Here is a 20,328-nt window from a genome sequence, read left to right as displayed (position 1 = left end):
TTCCAAGGGTTATCTTTGGGATGAGAAGCAGTAAGAAAAAGGGAATCCTTGGCTGATTTTTGTGCAGTACTATAAAGACCATTAGGAGAGTGACTCTGGCCATGGTGTAACCTATAAATTCAGTCACAGAGAGCAGGATTTGGGGACAGTGAAGAAAGTCTGTGCTGTGACTTTTATTCTCAAGCTACCCCTTCCATTCTGTGTTTCTTGATATGCCCAGAGTGGGAAGTCACTTACAGATGAAACCTAGGATGTTGGTTTTGAGGGAAGAGGGATGCTTTCTCATTCTTCTCCTTTGTTTGTACTAGCCTGATGAAGACTTGTTCAACCCAGACTACGTAGAAGTTGATCGCGTCCTGGAGGTGGCCCACACCAAAGATGCAGAAACAGGAGAGGTGGGTGTTCCATCATTTTGACTCGCCTATGGAGCCTTCCCTTCTTACTACATATTTTGTTTGTTTTGTTAACATGTGGTCTATTTTAATGGCATTGATCTGTGATAGGGTGGGTTTTTCAGAGGTTGGCCAGAGTATGATCAACCCCTTTAATCTAGTTGAACATAAATTCCTCTCCTATCTCTCACCAGGAAGTGACGCATTACTTGGTGAAGTGGTGCTCTCTGCCTTATGAAGAAAGCACATGGGAGCTGGAGGAAGATGTAGATCCTGCAAAAGTTAAAGAATTCGAGTCTCTTCAAGTTCTCCCTGAAATTAAGCATGTGGTAATGTATCCATATCCCAGTTTGGCACATGTTGTAACATGTAACTTTATGAACTAGCAGTCCTGGATGTCTGTGGGGCTGTGCTCAGAAGTGCTATTTGGGGGTGTCTTAACCTTTGGGTACTCTCCATTGAACTTGCAGTTTGGGTGTTTTTCTACCCAAATCATATTTTGCTAGCACTCTGTCACCATTAGGTCCTGTTTTGATGTGTGTGACACTTATGAACCTTAAATACAAGCTTAGATTTCTTGGTATGTGGTGCTGTGTGGAGTCTATAATTTAGAACATGTAAGAAATACCTGACTTGGGAAAGAAGCTCAATAAATTCTTAGGGTCTTTCTTGTTTCCTATTACCTCTTGTTCCATCAGTGATCTTTTTTCTTTGTTTTTATCCTTTGCTTTTCTCAATTGGAATGTTCTTAAGGGGAAGAACTATCTTTTATCTATAGATACCTGGGCTTCACAGAGGGAACATAAGTTTTCAAAATACACTTATTTAATCAGTTTGTTTTTCTGATTCTGAATTAATCCCACCCAGCTGCATAAATGTCGCAGGGAACCCTACAAGTAGTTGTATATGGAATGTCAATAATTAAAAGGATATAGACTACAAAAAAAAATAATAATAAAATAAAAGGATGTAGACTTAGGATAGAGCCTGATTAAGATGTGACTCGGGAAGAGAATCAGAGTTGTTGAATATGGCTGTAGACTGGAATGGTAAGTTTCTATTTTTAAAAAGTCACCACTTTTATATGAAAAACCCTTATCCAACTCCTTATCATTACTTATCGTTGTTATTATGTCCCAGGAAAGTAGGCTTAGGAGATAAGAGCTTGACATTGAACTTAGATCTCTGTCAGAGTCCACTCAAAAGCGGTGTTTAGTTTTTGTTTTTTGGCATATGAAATGTCTGGAGGAATCTTGAGGTGCAGAACTGTGATTAGAAATCTATATAGTTTTTAATGGTTTTTTGTCCACTTGACTGATTAATAAATTTCTCTTTCAGTCCTCTCCTACAACTATTGTCTGTTGTTAATTCATCATTGTTCAACATCTTGCCATTGGCTGACTCTTGAGTGACATATAATAAGAGAGTGCACACCCAGCCCCCAGGAGCTCACAGATTAATGGAAGAGGCATGTGCGTGCGTGGACATACATGGCACCAGACTGATGGGGACATGTGGCACAATGCAGGAACAAACCAGTGTGGGGCAGAGAGAGGAGGGCATTTCCATTCTGAAGCTAATTGTATGTTATCTCAAAGTAATCAGGATTCTCTCTCTGAGGATAGAATCTCTCTGAGGATTCTATTCTCAGGCTGAGGATACTCTCTCAGCCTGAATCCCACTTATTTCCTCAGACTGACTACATGCATTTGGCAAGAATATGAATTCTCAAGTGTTTTCAGGCAGTTTTACTTTTCCTTTACTATTTTGCTATTGCGATGCTGCTGTTTTCATCTCTCAGTGAACCATGGTATTATTTCACACTTGTCTCTTTGTTTCTCAGTTATTTGTTCTCTCATTTAAAATGCACATTTTGAAATTTTATCTCAAAACTTCTAACTTAGAATGGTAGCTGATCATATAACTAAAGCTATCTTTTTAAGGACCAGCTCCAAACAGGAGTTTACCTGAATAATTTTTTTTTAAGGTATCTTACTCGGGCTTTGAAGTTGACACAAATAGGACATCCTATACTTGAAAACTTTTTGATAAAAATTGGTTACGTATAGGTAAAATATGGAATTTTTAGAAAACAAGAGGTGACATTGTCCATGACGATTGTGCAAAGTTGGAGCAGTCTTTCAATAGGCAGGACCCACCGTGGAGACTCAGAGTCCCTTCTCCTCCTTTGAGTTAGCTAAGTAGCCACTGAAGGTTGTGGGGCCCTGGTGTCAGTGGTTTCCTGTAGTCTGTACCCCTTAGGAGACAACCAGCTGATTTCAGGTCTTGTGCTCAGATGGCTGAAATTTCTGGCCAGTAGGTGATGTTAAACTAAACCCTTTAGCCCTGGGGAAAGGGAAACCCAGGGGAGAGACTGGATAGGAGAGTGATGCCTCTGCTTTTGGAGTGCCACCAAGGCAGCAAAGTAAAAATCTGCAGTGAAATTCCATCCTCTGGTACTTACAGTGCTGAGAGTGAGTCACTTAAATCACTGGAGGAACATTCCAGAAAGTCTCCCCACAGTATCTAGTGCAGTAGGGGAGCATGCCCGATTAAAGGGGTACATAGACTTTAGGGGAACCACACTGGTTCCTGTGAGTTAAGAAGAACATAATTTCTTTAAGGGAACAGAACAAGAGGGGTTTTATAGGAATACCTTGCTTAAAAGATTTTCTTTAAAATCATTGTTTTCTTACATAAAAAAAATTATTTTCTCCCTTATTTTAAAAGCACCTGTATCTCTACCTTAGTAATAATACACTAGTATTACTAATACACTAATACACTTAGTATAATACACTAGTATTACATTTCAGCTGGGTCCTATTTTAAAGGGCTTAGCCTAACTGTGGCTGTAGTAATTTTATAGAAAGCTGTGATGTGTATTTTTCTGAAAGGTCATGGACAGATTGCACTTACCTCCAAATATCAATGATGTAATTGGGGATATATTGTTAATTTCACGTGCAAATTGCTTAATTTTAGTTAATAAGGAATTCTAGTTATAAACGGTATTGTACTCCAGAGCAGAATTACCAAAGACTAAAACTGTTTAGAAAAGTTACAGTCTCAAAATTCTCATTTGTAATTATAGCTATAGCTAGGAATTTTTAAGACTATAAACTGTTAATTTGGGGGCTCAGTTTGTCTATAAACAAAATAACCAAGTCTATGTCCAAATAATATAAAATCTAAATAATTAAAATTTTTGGATGGGAAGTCTCCACACCTAAAGATTTAAGCTTTCTTCTGATTGGGGCACCAGCGTTGCTTGGTCGGTTAAGTGTCTACCTTTGGCTCAGGTCAGGATCCCAGGGTCTTGGGATCGAGCCCCACATTGGGCTCCTTGTTCCATGGGGAGCCTGTTTCTCCCTCTGCCTGCTGTGCTCTCTCTCTGTGTCAAATAAATGAAGAAAATCTTTAAAAGAAATTTTCCCCTGGTTAATTGAAATTTCAATGAGATTTTTAAGAGAACTTGACAAATTGATTCTAAAGTTATACAGAATAGTGAATAAGATAGAATAGCTGAGACATTTTTTGAAAAATAACTCCCTAATCAGATAAAAGGCTTTAATAATTTAAAAATTGGGTTTTATTGCAGTACTAGACAGTACAATGGAACAAAACGAAGAATCTAGATGGAGCTCTGTGGATATATTGAAATTTAGTATGTGATGAATATGGCATTTCATATAAATAAAAGATTGATTATATTTAGAAATCAGTATTTCATATGGAAAAATAAAATAATAAGACTGCTATTATGTTTATGGGGTGTTTAAGGAATTTGCATTTTTGATTTTATAGGCTTTTTGCCTTATACTGACTCTAGGAACTAATCAGTGAAATATTTGACCTACCATACTTTCCTGAACTGATGCCATACGCACAAAGAAAATACAAAGAGAAATTATGTATAGAAACCAAAAACACCTGACTACTTTTGGTTTGTAGGGAGATGGAAGTGTAAGTGAGAGTGACATCTAGGAGTCTGGGTAAAACAGTATAATACTAAACAAGACTGTAGGTGAATCTGTTTCTTTTCTTCATTAATTACTTGCAAATTTTATAGGGATGTTCTAAGTTTAATCTGGTGAAATCTAGAAAAGATAGGGGCTTGCCTTATATCGGGGGTGGGGGGTATGTGTGTGTACACACCTAAAGCAGCTAGAAGCTAGCTTTAGGACAGTGCTTTGAGACTTGCCACCTTCCCATTATTATCCTGTGTCCCTATTCATGTTATCCATCCTCAAACATCATTCTCTGTGTATTTTATTCTCTTGCCTTCCTCCACTAGGAGCGGCCTGCTTCAGATTCCTGGCAGAAACTGGAGAAGTCGCGAGAGTATAAGAACAGTAACCAGCTCCGGGAGTACCAGCTGGAGGGGATGAACTGGCTTCTTTTTAACTGGTATAACAGGTGAGGAACCAGAACCAGTGCTATCTTCACGGACTTATCCTCCCAGGTGTTTGTACCTGGGGGTAGATTGTCGCCTTTGCCTGTTTAGAGCAGCAGTAGCTAGCAAGGTGGTAAGAGAGTGCAACCTGGCCGTGTGTTTAGGGTAGTAATCTTTGTATATGTATATGAGGCATGCCAAGACTCCACATTCCAACCACAAGGAATGGTTTTAGACATTGTTGACTTTGTGCTGCTTTTTTCTTTGCCATTCTTGCCAAAAGGTTAGGCCCAACCTAGAGGAAGCAAAATCCAAAAGATCATTATCTCTGAGTCTTTAGAAAAAAATTGGGTCTAAAAGGAAATGGATCTGGATTATAGCCCCAACTCTGCTACTTGTTTGTGAGCCCTAGATATTATAGACTTGAGCTGTACCACTCAGTTTTGGACTCTTCCATGTTTCAGTTCCCATCACAATCTACATGAAACAGATGAACTTTGAAATTTTTGTAATGTTCTACTGTGTACCCTAGTATGGATTCTAAAGATAGCATACCGTAGTGGAGAACACACAAGATGGGACCCTTGTAACCTGTGTCCTAGAAGCCTGTGCCACTTATTCACACAGCCCCTTGGAGCACTGCTCACCTGAGTTTTCCAGTGCATTCTGTTCAGTGAGGAGTGAGATTGAGGGGGGCCACACCCTCCGAGTGTCAGCTCTGTGCAGTTTGGAGTTCTGGGCCACTAAAGAGACCAACATTTTTACTCTATAAGAAATTTATTTCTTAGAGAAATAAATTGTGAGTTAAAAGTTTATCCTCTGACACAAAAAATGGACAAGGAAAATCACAATGACTTCTCTTTTTATTTTTGCATTGACTTCCATGAAGTTTGTCAGATAAAGAAATTGGCTTAGTTTTAAAGCAAATTTTTTTCCTCATTGTATCTATTACTTTAATTTTTAGTATTTTCAGTTTATATTCTATGGACCTCTTTCCTATATTTTCTCCCAAGTTGCCCTAATTCCTTTTTGGAAGTAGGTAGGGTATAAAGCATAAGACTAAAAATGTGCCTCAGTTGCATCTGTGGAAAATGCTGAGAAGGCCCTTCACTGATGACCTTTCAAGTCCAGGTGTGCTTCTAAAGTATCTTTTTAGTTATACCCAACCTCTACCTCTTTCCTATATTGATGATGAATTATCTGTATTTCTTAATCTCTGCAGAAAAAATTGTATTTTGGCTGATGAGATGGGCCTCGGGAAAACCATCCAGTCTATCACATTCCTCTCAGAGATATTCCTCCGGGGAATCCACGGCCCATTCCTCATCATCGCCCCACTCTCTACCATCACAAACTGGGAGCGGGAGTTCAGGACATGGACAGAGATGAATGCCATTGTGTACCATGGCAGCCAGATCAGCAGGCAGATGATCCAGCAGTATGAGATGGTATACAGAGATGCACAGGTGAGTCTTACACAGGTCTCAGACCTGGTGCCAGCTTGATGTCATCATTTCAAACAGCCTTCCTGTCACTTGTCTTCAGGAGTTTTAATGCCCTGAACCTTGAGTTACTGTTGACTGACTTTGTAGAGTCTTACGTTTATTGAGGCAGACTTCTTGCTCCCCCTTGGCAGTTTAGTTTGTGATAAGCATAGGATTTGTAGGGCATGCTTTCCACTCTCTAAAAAATTCCAGAGGCTCTTTTTAGGATACTGAAAGCTTGGCTTCATAGTTGGCTTATGAAGTTGCTTCTACATGCAGAAGATTTTTTATCTGACTTGTTATATGCTCAGTGAAAAAAAGCGAGTGGAAGAATTAGTATACAGAGGATGGATTCCTAGCCAGGGAGTTTTGGAGGAGATGTTAACACATTTAACAGGGAAGGATAAAGAGAAGACAGGATTCAAATTGTTAAAAGCACACTAATTGGGGGACATGGGGGGGGGGGGTTTGTTACTTATAGTCACTTTACTGAGTCTGCTGGTTTGTCCGGGCCACTGGTTTTTATTATCAAGCAAGGTGAAAATTAAATGAATCTAATCAGAGGAAAGTCAGTGTTCTCCCCCACGGATTTCATTAACAGCAAAAGGAGACACTTAGAAGAAATTTAAGACATGCTCTAACATGGTATGCGGCTCTGCTCTTTAAATGTTTTGGTAACACTAAGATAGGTAAAAGACAAAGATGTGTCCTGCCCAGTGCCTCTTATCCCAGGCCAGTCAGGAACATTACATTGAAACCTGGGCTGGAACCCCAGTTACAAGGTAAAATTAACTATATCTGAATAGGAGCAAGGGAGATCTCCTTGGGTATTCAGGCTCTGCGTTGTTGAGACCAGCCCTGGCTGGGTGTGTGTGAATCAATACCATGGCAATTTTTTTTTTTAAGATTTTATTTATTTATTCATGAGAGACGGAGAGAGAGACAGAGAGGCAGAGGGAGAAGCAGGCTCCATGCAGGGAGCCCGACGCGGGACTCGATCCCGGGTCTCCAGGATCAGGCCCTGGGCTGAAGGCAGCGCTAAACCGCCGAGCCACCAGGGCTGCCCCTTACCATGGCAATTAATAAATAATAAATAAAAAGCTTCCTTGCAGTGTCTTCCATATTTACTCACAAGTCTGGCCATTGTGAGAGCCCGTGTCTCTTACTTGTGTTTCATCGATGCAATGAGGTCTCTCTCTCGTCTAAATAGCTGGTTCATCCTTATATATTCTCTTTCCGCAAACAAGGAAGTACAGTGCTTACTGGCTTCTCTTACCTAGGCTCTAGCATTTTACAGTCCTGCGTCCTCTGCTTCTATTGGGAGCACATTAGCTGAATTCTGTAGTCATGACATAAAGCTTCACCTTCCATTGTGTCACCCTCAGGGAAACCCCCTTTCAGGAGTCTTCAAGTTCCATGTTGTCATCACAACGTTTGAGATGATCCTGGCAGACTGCCCGGAGCTGAAAAAGATTCACTGGAGCTGTGTGATCATTGATGAAGCCCACAGATTGAAGAACAGGAACTGCAAACTTCTGGAGGGTCTAAAGCTCATGGCCCTGGTGAGAGCTAGCAAGCTCATTACATTAACACAGGTTCCATCTATTCAGTATGGAAGCATTCTGTAGCCATTTTGCATTGTAGCTAACTTGTGCAGAGTCTGTTTATTCTTTTTTTTTTTTTTTTTTTTTTTTTTTTTGCCTTCTATACCTGTGATAGTGTAGGAATCAGAAGGGTTTTTTTGTTACAAACTGGGTCAACAATTGGACCTTTGCCACAAATAGATTCCCAAGAGGACCCAGGGTAGCCTTAAATAGCATGAAATTTGTGACCTGGATATGTAAGGTGTTTCGGCTTGTTTCTAAGACCTTGAATGATCCGGTACCAAGGATGATAGCCTTGGCCCAATGCCCAGTATGTAGAGGGTAGTAATAATGAATGAATGTTGCTTTTACTAACGTGAAATTGCTGCTGGAATCAATGATGTAAAAGGAATGTTTATCTTTTTATTGACTATACCGACCATGAAATGGTGACATCCTATCTTTTCATTAAAACAAAACCTAATTGCCCCAAAGTGAGTACAGAATGCCCTGGCTTGATCCCTCCCACCCCCCAAAGCATACTGTTTTGGTGGCTCAAATATTGCTCATTTTGTACTGTTAATTTGTGCAGGAACACAAAGTGCTGCTCACTGGGACACCCTTGCAGAACTCTGTGGAAGAGCTCTTCAGCTTGCTGAATTTTCTGGAGCCATCACAGTTTCCTTCAGAGACTGCTTTCTTGGAGGAATTTGGAGATTTGAAAACAGAGGAACAGGTAAATAAGGGCCTGAAGGATTGACGATAATGTGGTGATTACCTTCACCATCAAGGAGAGAACAAGCCATTGTAGGGATAGGCATTAGCAAGACCTCACATCTCTGCTAAAAAGAGCGTTACCTCCTTTATTTAATTTGTTTTTTATGTTGGGGAGGGTAAACTGATCATTAGAAGTTCTTACTACTCTGGAGGATAAATGAATCAACATCCAAAATACCCTGTATTAGCATATCAGGCCTCTTGCCTTCATTGATCTCACATGTGAGTTCAGTGATTTTGTTTCACCCTGAACTCCGGAGCGTGGTGCCTTCTTCTGCTTTCCTCATCCTTCATCTTTCCTCCTACATCCTGCAACATGTTCCCAAGCTCATCTTCCTGAGTATAACAAACTACACAGGTAGTGAGGAAAAGAAGGCAGTCATATACTAGAAGAGTTGGTAAGTCCAATTTTGTCCAAATCAACCAGATTGGTTTTCAGAGATCTAGTCCTGAATCCATCTTATTGGACTAAAAGCTAAATCAGAACAGCCAACATTAATAAGTATCTATTATATGCGATGGGTAGAAATCTTGACTAGAAATTATGGAAGTAAGCCAGACAAGTTGAAATGCTATAAGAGGAACAAGTAATAGAACTGGAGATTTTAGAAGAGAAAAGGTCACTTCTGGGAATTGGGAAAGCCTTTGTGGACAGAGAGCAATTTGGAATGGGACTTTGAAAGGTGGGTATATTTTCTGTTGTGGAGAGAGAAAAGATGGTGACTGGTTTGCACAGGAGAAAAAAAACACCTGGCATAATCAGCCATGGAATTTATTCGGTTGTAGGGAATCATCTGGTTGAGCTGGAAACTGTGTCGATGAATTGTGGAGCATGAGGCCAGAGAGGGTGAGGGTTATATCATGGGAAGGTCTTGAAAGATGGCTTGAAGTATTTGAGAGGTATTAGGGAAGCAATGCAAAGATTTAATTGCAGGGATGACATAATTAGTTATGCTAAATTAACCTAGCAATGGTGTGAGAGTGGGTTGGGGCAGAGAATTGGGGAACTGAGAAGGTTTGGGAATTTCACTAACAGATGTCAGGAGTACATTCTGTGGTTCCAGTCTGTTTCTACTTCTGTGGCAAGTCAGACTTTGAGGGCAGTGAATAATCCAGCTTCATTCTACTTCTCTACGTTTGCAGTATCTGTTGATCTTTCAAAAGCCAGCTCCCAACCCTCTCTCCATTTTTGGACCATTAGCAATGTGTCCTCTTCTCCCGTTGCACTTATTTTGTGGTATGCATTTTTTCTTCTTCCTAGACAATGACCTCCTTGAGGACAAGGCCCACCTCTTCTCCAGGTTGTGTTTGTTGTATTGACCAGCACAGTGTCTGGCATATAGTATACTCTAAATGATTCAAGGTATGAACCAAGTGAAGGGCAAAGCTGAACCCAGCATGTGGCAGATTGACATTTGTCCATATCTTTAATAATTATCTACGTGTGTCTTTCCCTTTGGGATCTTATATAGTAATTCCTAATCCACTTGGGGGATAGATTCCTAAGTACCGTGGTCGATAAAATCAAGGTCCCAGAAATGGGTTAGATTTAAGGTTGCGGTTAGTTAGGAGAAAACTTTAAAAAGGGCATCAAATGTCTATATTTTAAATCACAGAAAAAAAAAGTTCCAAAATGTATCAGCTTCCAAATGAAGCATGTTCATCATTGTTTAAAATCTGTTCTGTTGACTCTGCTAAATCACTGTCTGTAAGTCATTTTGTATTTTTTTTCAGGAGCATTGATTCTGCACACAACTTTTTTATGCAGAATGTACCCCTTTTAATACATTTTTTTAAAAAAGATTTATTTGAGAGACAAAGATAGCGAGAAAAAGCACAAGCAAAGGGGAGGGACAGAAGGATAGGGAGAGCAGGCTCCCGGCTGAGCAGGGAGTCTGACTTGGGGCTCAGTCCCAGGACCTCAAGATCATGACCTGAGCCAAAGGCAGACACTTAACCATCTAAGCCACCCGGATGTACCCTAAAACATTTTTGAACAGCCCTTTATAACTTAAAACTCAGTCTTTTGCACTTGCCCTTCCTTATTTTATTTGTCCACCAGGATTAATCTTACAGGTCTCATGTTTTAGCTCAGGGTTAAGTCAGGCGCCTTGGTTTTTGAATCCCTTGTCTGTCATTGTCTTCTTGGGAGAGGAAGCAAGTCACCTTGCCAGTGCAGTCAGGTGAATAGAGATGTGCTGTCCAGGTCTGAGCTGTTAGGAGAACAGACAAATCATAGCAAAGACTACTACTGTCAGTTCAAAGTGCCCCTGAGATGACAGCTCATGTGATGGCATGAGAGACCTCATCTTACAGCATCAATTCCCTACATGCTGCTACACCAACATGTTTGCTGCTGTTACTTAGAAGCTGTAGGAGGGGTCTGCTTCCAGAGTGCTTCTACTTCTTCTTTTTTTATTTTTTAAACCTAAAATATGATTGACCTGTAAATTTAGTGTCAGGTGTGCATGATAATAATTCGATACATGTACATATTATGAAATGATCACCGTAATAAGTCTAGTTAACATTTGTCACATATGTAGCCACCGTTTTTTCTCTAGTAATGAGAACTTTTAAGATCTCGTCTCCTAGCTGCTTTCAGTTACACAGTATTATTAACTGTAGTCATTGTGGTCTAAATTACATTCCTGGGACTTATTTTGTAACGGAAAGTTACTACCCCCTTTGAGCCCCCTTCACACATTTTGTCCACCCCTCAACTGCCTCTACTTTTTACTTTGTTCTCTCAGCATTAAGTGTAATGTGTCACTTGTCCCTCCTATAGCTAAAGTTGTCCTCAGGTTATGGCTGCACAGTGTGGGCGGGATTGAGAGGCGTTTGTTTTCTCCATCCTAGAGAGTAGGTACTGTCTTTTATATCTTTCTCCCTTTATCTCTTGTAAGGTTGCCACCTAGGTTCTCAGTGACTGTTTGGGAATTAAAACCAGGCGCCCCCCACCCTTTTTTTAAAGATTTATTTATTTATTTATTCATGAGAGACACACAGAGAGAGGTAGAGACATAGGCAGAAGCAAGCTCCATGTGGAGAGCCTGATGTGGGACTTGATCCCAGGACCCCGGGTCACACCCTGAGCCGAAGGCAGATGCTCAACCACTGAGCCCCCAGGTGTCCCAAAACTGGATCCCTTTTTTTCTTGAGGTCCAATTATAAACTCCCCATGTTTAGGGATCAGTCATGATCTTTCATTGCATCTACTACCACCATACTATGATTAGATGCCCAGGAGAGTGTGGTAAAAGTTGGAATACCTCAGTAATCAACCATTAAAATCTGATATGGGCAGGTGAACAGGTCTCATTTCCCTGGACAGGTGAAGAAACTGCAATCTATCCTAAAACCCATGATGCTTCGGCGGCTGAAAGATGATGTGGAAAAGAACCTTGCTCCCAAGCAAGAGACGATCATTGAAGTAGAGCTGACCAATATCCAGAAAAAGTACTACCGTGCCATCCTGGAGAAGAACTTTTCCTTCCTGACCAAGGGTGCAAATCAGCACAACATGCCCAATCTCATCAACACCATGATGGAGCTGAGAAAGTGCTGTAACCATCCCTACTTGATCAATGGTGAGTCGGGGAAGCAGGGAGCAGCTCAGGACTGCCAGTGGGCCTCTGCCAGAAGCTAATGATAACCAGCAGTCCTATGTTTTGAGTTCCATTAAATGCTAGGATATATGTATGCTTTTCTATGATGTATGGGGCTCAGAGTGGTTGGTGGATCTGGGTAAGCCATCTGGTAGTGAGTGCACAAAGCTAATTTCTCTACCAACTCTCTGCCATCAGAGGATGGACAGCACTCATCAATCTGCTATCCTGTATTTACTTGCAGTCCAGCACATACTGTGCACTTTGGGACAGGGAATTGTATTACTTAGCTAAATAAATGATCGTGATGCAATCAAATTAAAACTCTGCAGATAAATTAACAGTTAATTATACTAACTAGAGAACACATCAGAAGCTTTTTTTTTAACAATAAAACTTTCTGATAAAATTCTACATCAAATTGTAGCTTGAATTTGCTTACAGCTAGTTTTTATGATATCAATAGGTTTGTCCTTTTGTCACCTTTCTGTAGAGGTTTCTTTACTTGTCTGATTCAGCTTGGTATCTCCAGTTCTTTCTCTACTTGGTAAGGTTTCCCAGGAAAGCAAAAGCACCTGTGTTCTCTGCAAAATGGCCCTGGTGCCACTGCAGAACCCTCTGCCGAAGGCACAAAGTATGCACACAGAGCATCGCCTCACTGGACTGTTGGTCTGGATCTAGAAATTCATTTCATTTCTTATAGGATCTGTAGAGCAAAAAGCAGTTTTTACCCTCAGAGTTTGTTCAAGGAATAGTTTTGTTCCATTCCTTTTCAGGGGCAGAGGAGAAAATTCTGGAAGATTTCCGAAAAACTCACAGCCCTGATGCCCCTGACTTTCAGCTGCAGGCCATGATTCAAGCAGCAGGGAAGCTGGTGCTGATTGATAAACTGCTCCCTAAGCTGATTGCAGGTGGTCACAAAGTACTCATCTTCTCCCAGATGGTGCGATGTCTCGATATCCTAGAAGATTATCTCATCCAGAGAAGGTGAGAACTTCTTTCAAAGCTGTGCATCAGATGCTGCAGGCAGTTCCTTTTTTTGGGTACCTTTTGATTCATTTAAAAATGATGTTTTAACAACAACAAAGCATTCAAACATGGAGAAAAGTAATCTCTTCCTAAAGATTGAAATTCAGAGTTAAATCCTGTGACCAAGTAGGCCCAATTTTAACTGCCTAAAGGGAATTTCACGGCCTCTGATATGGAGCCCTTGTTTTACTTAAAAGGTTAAGAAAATAATGCATTTACTTTTTTTTTTCTCCCTTAATAATGATGAGAGAAATACTACCTGGAAAGCATCACTGTATCAAGTTGCTAAAAGAGTGTAAGTTGACAGCTCACAAAAAAATTGGGTGTACTTTATGTCCTTTCTCAGCAAACCCTCTAAGGTTTTATGATACACTAGCTGTGGCATTCCAATCTATTTTCTTGTTCATACTCCTATAATTCCTTGAGCCTAAGTTCCATCACTCACACAGGTAAACAGTCTGTGGTGTTATGTTATATGGGTTGTTTTGATTCTGTGTGGACACTACATTTGTCACTTTATATAGTGGACTTTACGTTCCCAGTCACTGGGATACATCAATGATCCAATGATGATAAATGGATTTTTAAGAATTTGTACAATGATAAAAGACTTTTCAAGGTCATAGAAACTATTAGTTTAGGCATTGCTAAGTTTAAAGGAAAGCTTTGGTTTCATAAAGTAATCACAGCAAATCACAGTTGTCTTAAATATTCTGATCTTGAAAATCCTGTTAGGTGTTATAACATGTAATTGATAGAAGAAGTGTTAACAGAACTGACACATTCAGCAGTGGGATACGCTGACATTTAATGTGACATAAATCGTTCTCCAGAATCAAATTAGACCATAAAAGAATTCCTCAGAGTCCTACAGTGGAGGTCTTTAGGTAGAGAATTCTTGAGATGTGTATTATTTTTTTCTTTGGGAAGGTATGAGTAAATCAAAACTAACGCAATTTCATATTTTATAAATTTACTATAGATTAGGAACCCATTGCCAAAAATTTGTTTCTTATAAATATATTATCTAACTCTTCAAAATATATACAACTACTGACTCGCAGTTTGTTTTTTAAAATAACCTCCCCTGCAAAATGGGTAACAGTGTAATAAACAGACTTTTACCAAATACAGATGTCTCATAGCTCCCTTTTATGCTCTTTGTCCTTATCATCTATTGCTCATTTTGTTTTCAAATTATTTAAGTATTAAATTTCCTTTGAAAAGTCAGATATATATGACCTTACCACTGGCTCCAAGCTCCCACTCATACACAAGATGGAATATCTTTTCTATTTTGTGCACACAAACATTTAGTTTTGTCATCCATTTGTTAATATTCTACATTCTATTTTGTAGTTCACCTTTTTATTTAATATATCATGAGTTTTTTAAAAATTCATTTTCTGCAGTCTGATTTTGATGACACCATATGTTCCCAGTTTTTCAGGATTTTAAGGAACCCTGTAGCTGTCCCTTTAGGGTCATTGTGAATGTTTCCAGTTATTTCCTTAGGCTAAGTTCTGATGTACACTTTTAAAAGCACTTGATACATATTTCCAAAATACCTCTGAAAAGATATTGTTAGCTTTATGCCTTTCAACAATGTACGAGAATGCTTTCTCTCCCCTTGCTTTTTTCCCCCATACCCCACTTAATCTTAGCTAATTCAGTGAGCCAAAATTATGGTCTCTTAAGTTGTATTTCTGAATAATAATGAGAGTAAATATTTTTCCATATATATTAGCTATTTGCAGTTTTGCGTGTGTGAACTGCTTATTCGTGTTCTTCCATTTTCTGTTGCTCTTTGCCTTTTTATTATAAGAATTACTTGTTTACTTAAGAATATAGCATACTATTCCCTAGTATTGTTTTTTACTTTTTGTTTATGGGTATGATTTTTTTGTTTGTTTATCTTACTTTTAGAAGTTTCAAGTTTTCTAGTAGTCAAAACTCACATTTTAAAACAGCTTTAAATAAACTTAAATGCTTATTTGTGCTTAAATTTAAGGTTAAATGCTTAAACTAATAGGCTTAAAAAGGCTTCCCCTATCTCTCAACCACACACTCAAATAAATATTCTTAAGTATTTTCTTTACGTTTTTTTGGTGTGGTTTCTTCACCCCAGCTGCATCAAACAGGATTCTTCTGGCCTTAATATCATCATTAATTTTCTCTTTTTAATTTAGTTTTTATTCCAGCAAAGTTATACATGTACATATTTTAAAGAGCCAAATTATTTTGTTAGACTTTCAAAAAAGTACCTTTCCCAATAGCACCCTTCCCACCCAGCCCCAGAAACTATTACTGTAAACTCTTTATACTGTTTCTTTTGGTATTTATAGCTATACCTAAATAATGTTAGTACTTGTAATTTCTTGATAATTTTTAGTTTGGGGTATTACCTTTTCCCACTATGGAAGATAAGCATTTGTTTTCTCTCATTGCCCCTCCTCCCCACATGACTCCTGCAAACGCTAAGTGACAGCCCAGCCATCTAGTATGCTGCTTACAATTTTTTTCTTGCACAATTTTTTTTCCCCCTGAAACTAAAAATTCTTTTTTTATTTGATTGCCTGTCATTGTTTCCCTATGAAAACTTTGGTTCCAAAATTCACCTCAATTGTGTAAGTCTCCTCTTGTGTTCAAGCGTGTCCACTCCGTCTGCTCAGAGCCACCTCTGGTAGGACCACCCATGGTGACCCTCTCCGGCCTGGTGCTCTTCCCTCCTGCTAACATACCACCACCTGTGCTCTCCTGCCTTCCCACTGACAAGTTTCTTTCCTTCCCTCTTGAATGAAATCTCCTCCTTGGTGGATCCCATGTATGGCCTCAGGGAACTTCTGAGGGAGGATGGATGATAAGTGAATGTTGATACTCCCTGGAATATCTTCAGTTGACTCTTCCTTGAGTAACACTTTGGCTGGGTTTGGGATTCTAGGTTAGAAGTAATTTCCCCACAGAATTTTGAGGGTTTGGTCCACTGTCTTCTAGCTTCCATTGTTGCTTCTTAGAAGTCCAAAGCCCTTGTGCTTCCTGGTCTGTGTATGTGACATGTTTTTTTCTATTCAGAAGCTTTGACTTTTCCTCTTTGTCCCAGTGCTCTGGAATCATACACTGAACTGTCCTTTGTATGGGATCCGTTGAACTGGCTACTGATCAGGTCTTTCTCAATCTGAGATCTGTGTTCCTTCAGTTCTGGGGAATTTGTATTTTATCTTCCACTTTTTTCTCTTTGTGGACTCCTGTTATTTATATGTCAGACCTTCTAGACCGGTCACTTGATTTTCTTTCCACTCTGTCTTACTATCTTTTACTACACCTTTGGTGGGATTCTTTCTTCTACTCTGTCCTCCCACCCCTAGGTTTTCATTTTTTCATTATGTAATTGTATTTTCAATTTCCTAGAATATTTTGTTCTCTAAAATACCAATTTTCATAGCATTCAACTGGTTGTTTCAGAGGTGCATTGTCTGCCTTTTTGAGATGAATCATCATAGAGGGATTTTGTTTTATTCTTTAATCTTCCTACAGTGTCTGTTTTCTCCAAGTCAGATTTTTTTTTTTCTTTTTGTTTGTTTGTCTCCTTTTCATGTTAGAACTCTAGGTTGGCCTTTTTTTTTTTTTTTTTTCCTTCTCCTTTCAGCACTTTTAAATGTTATTCCACTGTGTCCTGGCCCACGGTTTCTGATAAGAAGGTCTGTGGTCATTTAGGTTCCTGTTCCCTTGTATGTAATGTGGTGTTTTACCAAGATTGTCTTTTGATTTTTAACAGTTTGTGATGTGTGGCATTCATCCTGTGTGGATTTCATTGAGCTTCTTAAATTTGTAAATGTTTATCTTTCATCCAACTTTGAAGTGCTTGGCCAGTTCTCCTTCAGTTTCTTTTTTTTCCTTTTGCCATTCTTTTGTTTCTTTGTGAGACTGCAATCACCTGTATGTTTGACCTTCTCGTATTGTTCCACAGTCCATAGGCTCTATTCTTTTATTTGTTTCAGTCTGTTTTTTCTTCTTTTATCTGTCTTCTGATTCTTTTCTCTGTCAGTTTCCGTTGTGCTAATTACTACACCCATCCAGTGCTTTCTTTTAGAGATTGTACTTTAGTTGTAAGCTTTCCATGTGATTCTTAACTTTTGTGTTCCTTTGCTGTGATTTCCTATCTTTACTATATACATTCTTTCCCTGAGCATAATTGTAATAGCTGCTTTAATTATAACATGTTAGACTTGACACCTTAATAATGGGTCATGTTTCTCCTTTTTCTTCACACAAGTTTGTTGCATAATTTTGGTGTTTCCCCCTGAACATTGCGAATACTTTGTTGTGGAGATGCAAGATTCTGCTCTGGTACTGTGAAGATGGCGAGTTTGATCTGGAGGCAGTTCACTAGGGGAGACCCAGAATGTACATCCTGTCAGTGTCTCTGGTTGGCAGCAGCTGCAGTCTCAGCTGAGCTGCCTTAAGCCTCCTCAAGTATGTGTAAGTTGGAGAGATCAGCCAGTCTAGCTAGTGTTTGGTAGTCTGTAGCCAGAATTTGGGGTTCACTGTCTGTGTCTCTACTTTCAGTAGATCCCTTCTCACCCTCTGGCAGTACTCATTGCCCTAGATTCCTTCCTCTGGTGCCTCTGGTCCAAAAGATAGTGGCTTTTTATCAAGTTTGTAGCTGCCTTGCTCCTCTGCCACCATAATGGTGGCTTTGCCTTTGGCCAAAACTACAAATTTCTGTTTCTCTCCAGAATCTGCCTCCTTTCCTCAACTTTCCAGTTGTCCTCTGATTGGTTTTCCTGTTTACTTGTGGGTTTTTGTTTTGTTTGTTTTGTTTTTTTTTTTGTATATTGTCCATTTTATGGTTGTTACTTGCTGGAGGGTTGATGTGTTAGGACCTTCCCACTCCATTCCAGAAGCAGAGACTCTGTGCTTCAGATCATAGGCTCTCCTATATGTGAACACTGTCCATTCAGCAGGAACGTCCCAATGTCTATATTTCAAGGTGTCTTTCTTCTCTCTTCTGCCTATAAGATGGGAACTTGATTGTACTGGGAGCCAATTGTGGTGAAGGGATGGAGAGAACTAGGGAATTCTCAGTCTCTAGCTCTTCCCTTTTATCAGTATAGTACCTCTAACTGTGGGGTAGAGCGAGTTACAGGTCTTCTGTTTACCCTCTGGCTGGAGTGGGTGATCTATAGGCTGATACTTTCACAAATATTCAGCTGTTCCTCTGTTTTAGACTCTTTGCTTCCCCATTTTCAGGATTACCTGGTGCCACCAGTGCCCGATCCCTTTGGATATTCTGCAATATTGAATTAAGTTCTTTCTTTTCTTTTTTCTTTTCTTTTCTTTTCTTTTCTTTTCTTTTCTTTTCTTTTCTTTTCTTTTCTTTCTTTCTTTCTTTCTTTCTTTCTTTCTTTCTTTCTTTCTTTCTTTCTTTCTTTCTTTCTTTTCTTCCTTTCTTCCTTTCTTCCTTTCTTCCTTTCTTTTTCTTTCTTTCTTTTGTAGGCTCCATGCCCTGCGTGTGGAGCCCAACATAAGGCTTAAACTCAAGACCCTGATATCAAGACCTGAGCTGAGATCAACAGTTGGACGATTAACTGACTGAGCCACCCAAACACTCCTGAATTCAGTTATTTCTCACTTGAGAATCTTTAACTGAATTTCTTTGATTTTTTTTTTTTAACATTTCAAATCTTTAGTCTTTCTGTAATTTTGGTAAATGGTGGAGATCTAATTTACTTCCAAATGTGTCTAATTTTTTATCATTATAGTACATCTTTTCCTCCAGTCATATAAAATATTGTCCATAAAATATACTGAGATACTATCTATGCAGGGTGTGTGTCTTACCTTTGTATTCTTTGTATTTCTACTCCTTTACTCAGGTATTATTGTAGGTAAATTTCAGAGTTACTCTTTTTTCATCTATCCCCAACTACAGGGATCCCTGGGTGGCGCAGCGGTTTGGCGCCTGCCTTTGGCCCAAGGCGCGATCCTGGAGACCCCGGATCGAATCCCACGTCGGGCTCCCGGTGCATGGAGCCTGCTTCTCCCTCTGCCTATGTCTCTGCCTTTCTCTCTCTCTCTCTCTGTGTGTGACTATCATAAAATAAATAAAAATTAAAAAAAAAATTTAGTTATCCCCAACTACAGAAAAAAAATATATGTGTATGTGTATACACACATACGCATATTTGTATTTCTACATCTATCCATTTGCTGGGATTTGGTTGGCTTTTACACATTTAGTAGAACAGGATTGATATCTTTTCAGTACTAAAGAACCTGATACTCTGCACATATTCAGGTCTTTTATATACACTGTTGTTTTCAATAAATATTTATGAGGTACCTGCCTTGTGTTAGAACCTCTGTAGGTGTTAGGGCATGGTGAACAAACCAACATGGCACCTAGAGTCATGTTGCCAAGTCCTGCATGTTTCTTACTTTGAGCCTAATCTGTATTCTATATGTGTATAACTATTGTGAATGGGATTTTCTTTTTTTCATTCCTTGTTTTCCAGCTAGTTATTGCTGAGAGATGAGAAAGTTTTTCATTTCCCTTCAGGCCTTCTGAGGTCAGCATTTCCTGTTGTGCCAAAAATGCATCACCGCCCCCCCTCCCCAAAACAAAGCACACAGGTTTTCCAGACTGCCACCTGCTTCTTGTTGAAATTTGACAGTGACTGAGAATTACAGTTTGATGAGCCGCATAAACTCCCAGGGACTTTGTTCAAAATACAGTTGACGCAGAGGGTTAATTGCTACACTGATGTGTGTTATGGAAAATTTTTTGATGTCTGATTTCTTCATTCAGACTTACTAGCCCTCAAGATCTTCTTTGTTCTCGAGCCTCGATGCCTCTCCAGCTGTCAGTTTGGTTTTGTTCCCGTTTAATTTCATGCCATATTCTCATACTGGGGTAAGGGCATAGCCAAGGGATCTGGCTCAGAAGGGAGTGGGTGAGGAACAGTTTAAGAGAAGTCACATAATGGGATAGATTTTTAGCTTTGTGTTCTTTGAGAGCACTCCCTCAAAACTGAATGAATAATAGAAATGAGAATTAAT

General features: G+C 39.4%; 1 protein-coding gene across 6 annotated transcripts in view; it reads left to right on the top strand.

Annotated features, from left to right (window-relative positions):
* CHD6 (chromodomain helicase DNA binding protein 6) overlaps positions 1 to 20,328 on the top strand; it is a 203,653-nt gene that overhangs the window by 107,659 nt on the left and 75,666 nt on the right. For all 6 annotated transcript variants that reach the window (XM_025470093.3, XM_035705853.2, XM_025470092.3 and 3 more), the window contains 8 exons: positions 309 to 395; positions 587 to 721; positions 4,690 to 4,811; positions 6,011 to 6,254; positions 7,658 to 7,834; positions 8,448 to 8,591; positions 11,967 to 12,222; positions 13,017 to 13,227. In XM_025470093.3, coding sequence (XP_025325878.1) covers positions 309 to 395; positions 587 to 721; positions 4,690 to 4,811; positions 6,011 to 6,254; positions 7,658 to 7,834; positions 8,448 to 8,591; positions 11,967 to 12,222; positions 13,017 to 13,227 — 1,376 coding nt within the window. The remainder of the gene's footprint in view (positions 1 to 308; positions 396 to 586; positions 722 to 4,689; positions 4,812 to 6,010; positions 6,255 to 7,657; positions 7,835 to 8,447; positions 8,592 to 11,966; positions 12,223 to 13,016; positions 13,228 to 20,328) is intronic.

Source organism: Canis lupus, chromosome 24 (genome assembly GCF_003254725.2).
Source record: "Canis lupus dingo isolate Sandy chromosome 24, ASM325472v2, whole genome shotgun sequence".
NCBI lineage: Eukaryota > Metazoa > Chordata > Mammalia > Carnivora > Canidae > Canis > Canis lupus.
Note: the sequence above shows the minus strand (reverse complement) of the source record. Positions and strands in the feature narration are given on the sequence as shown.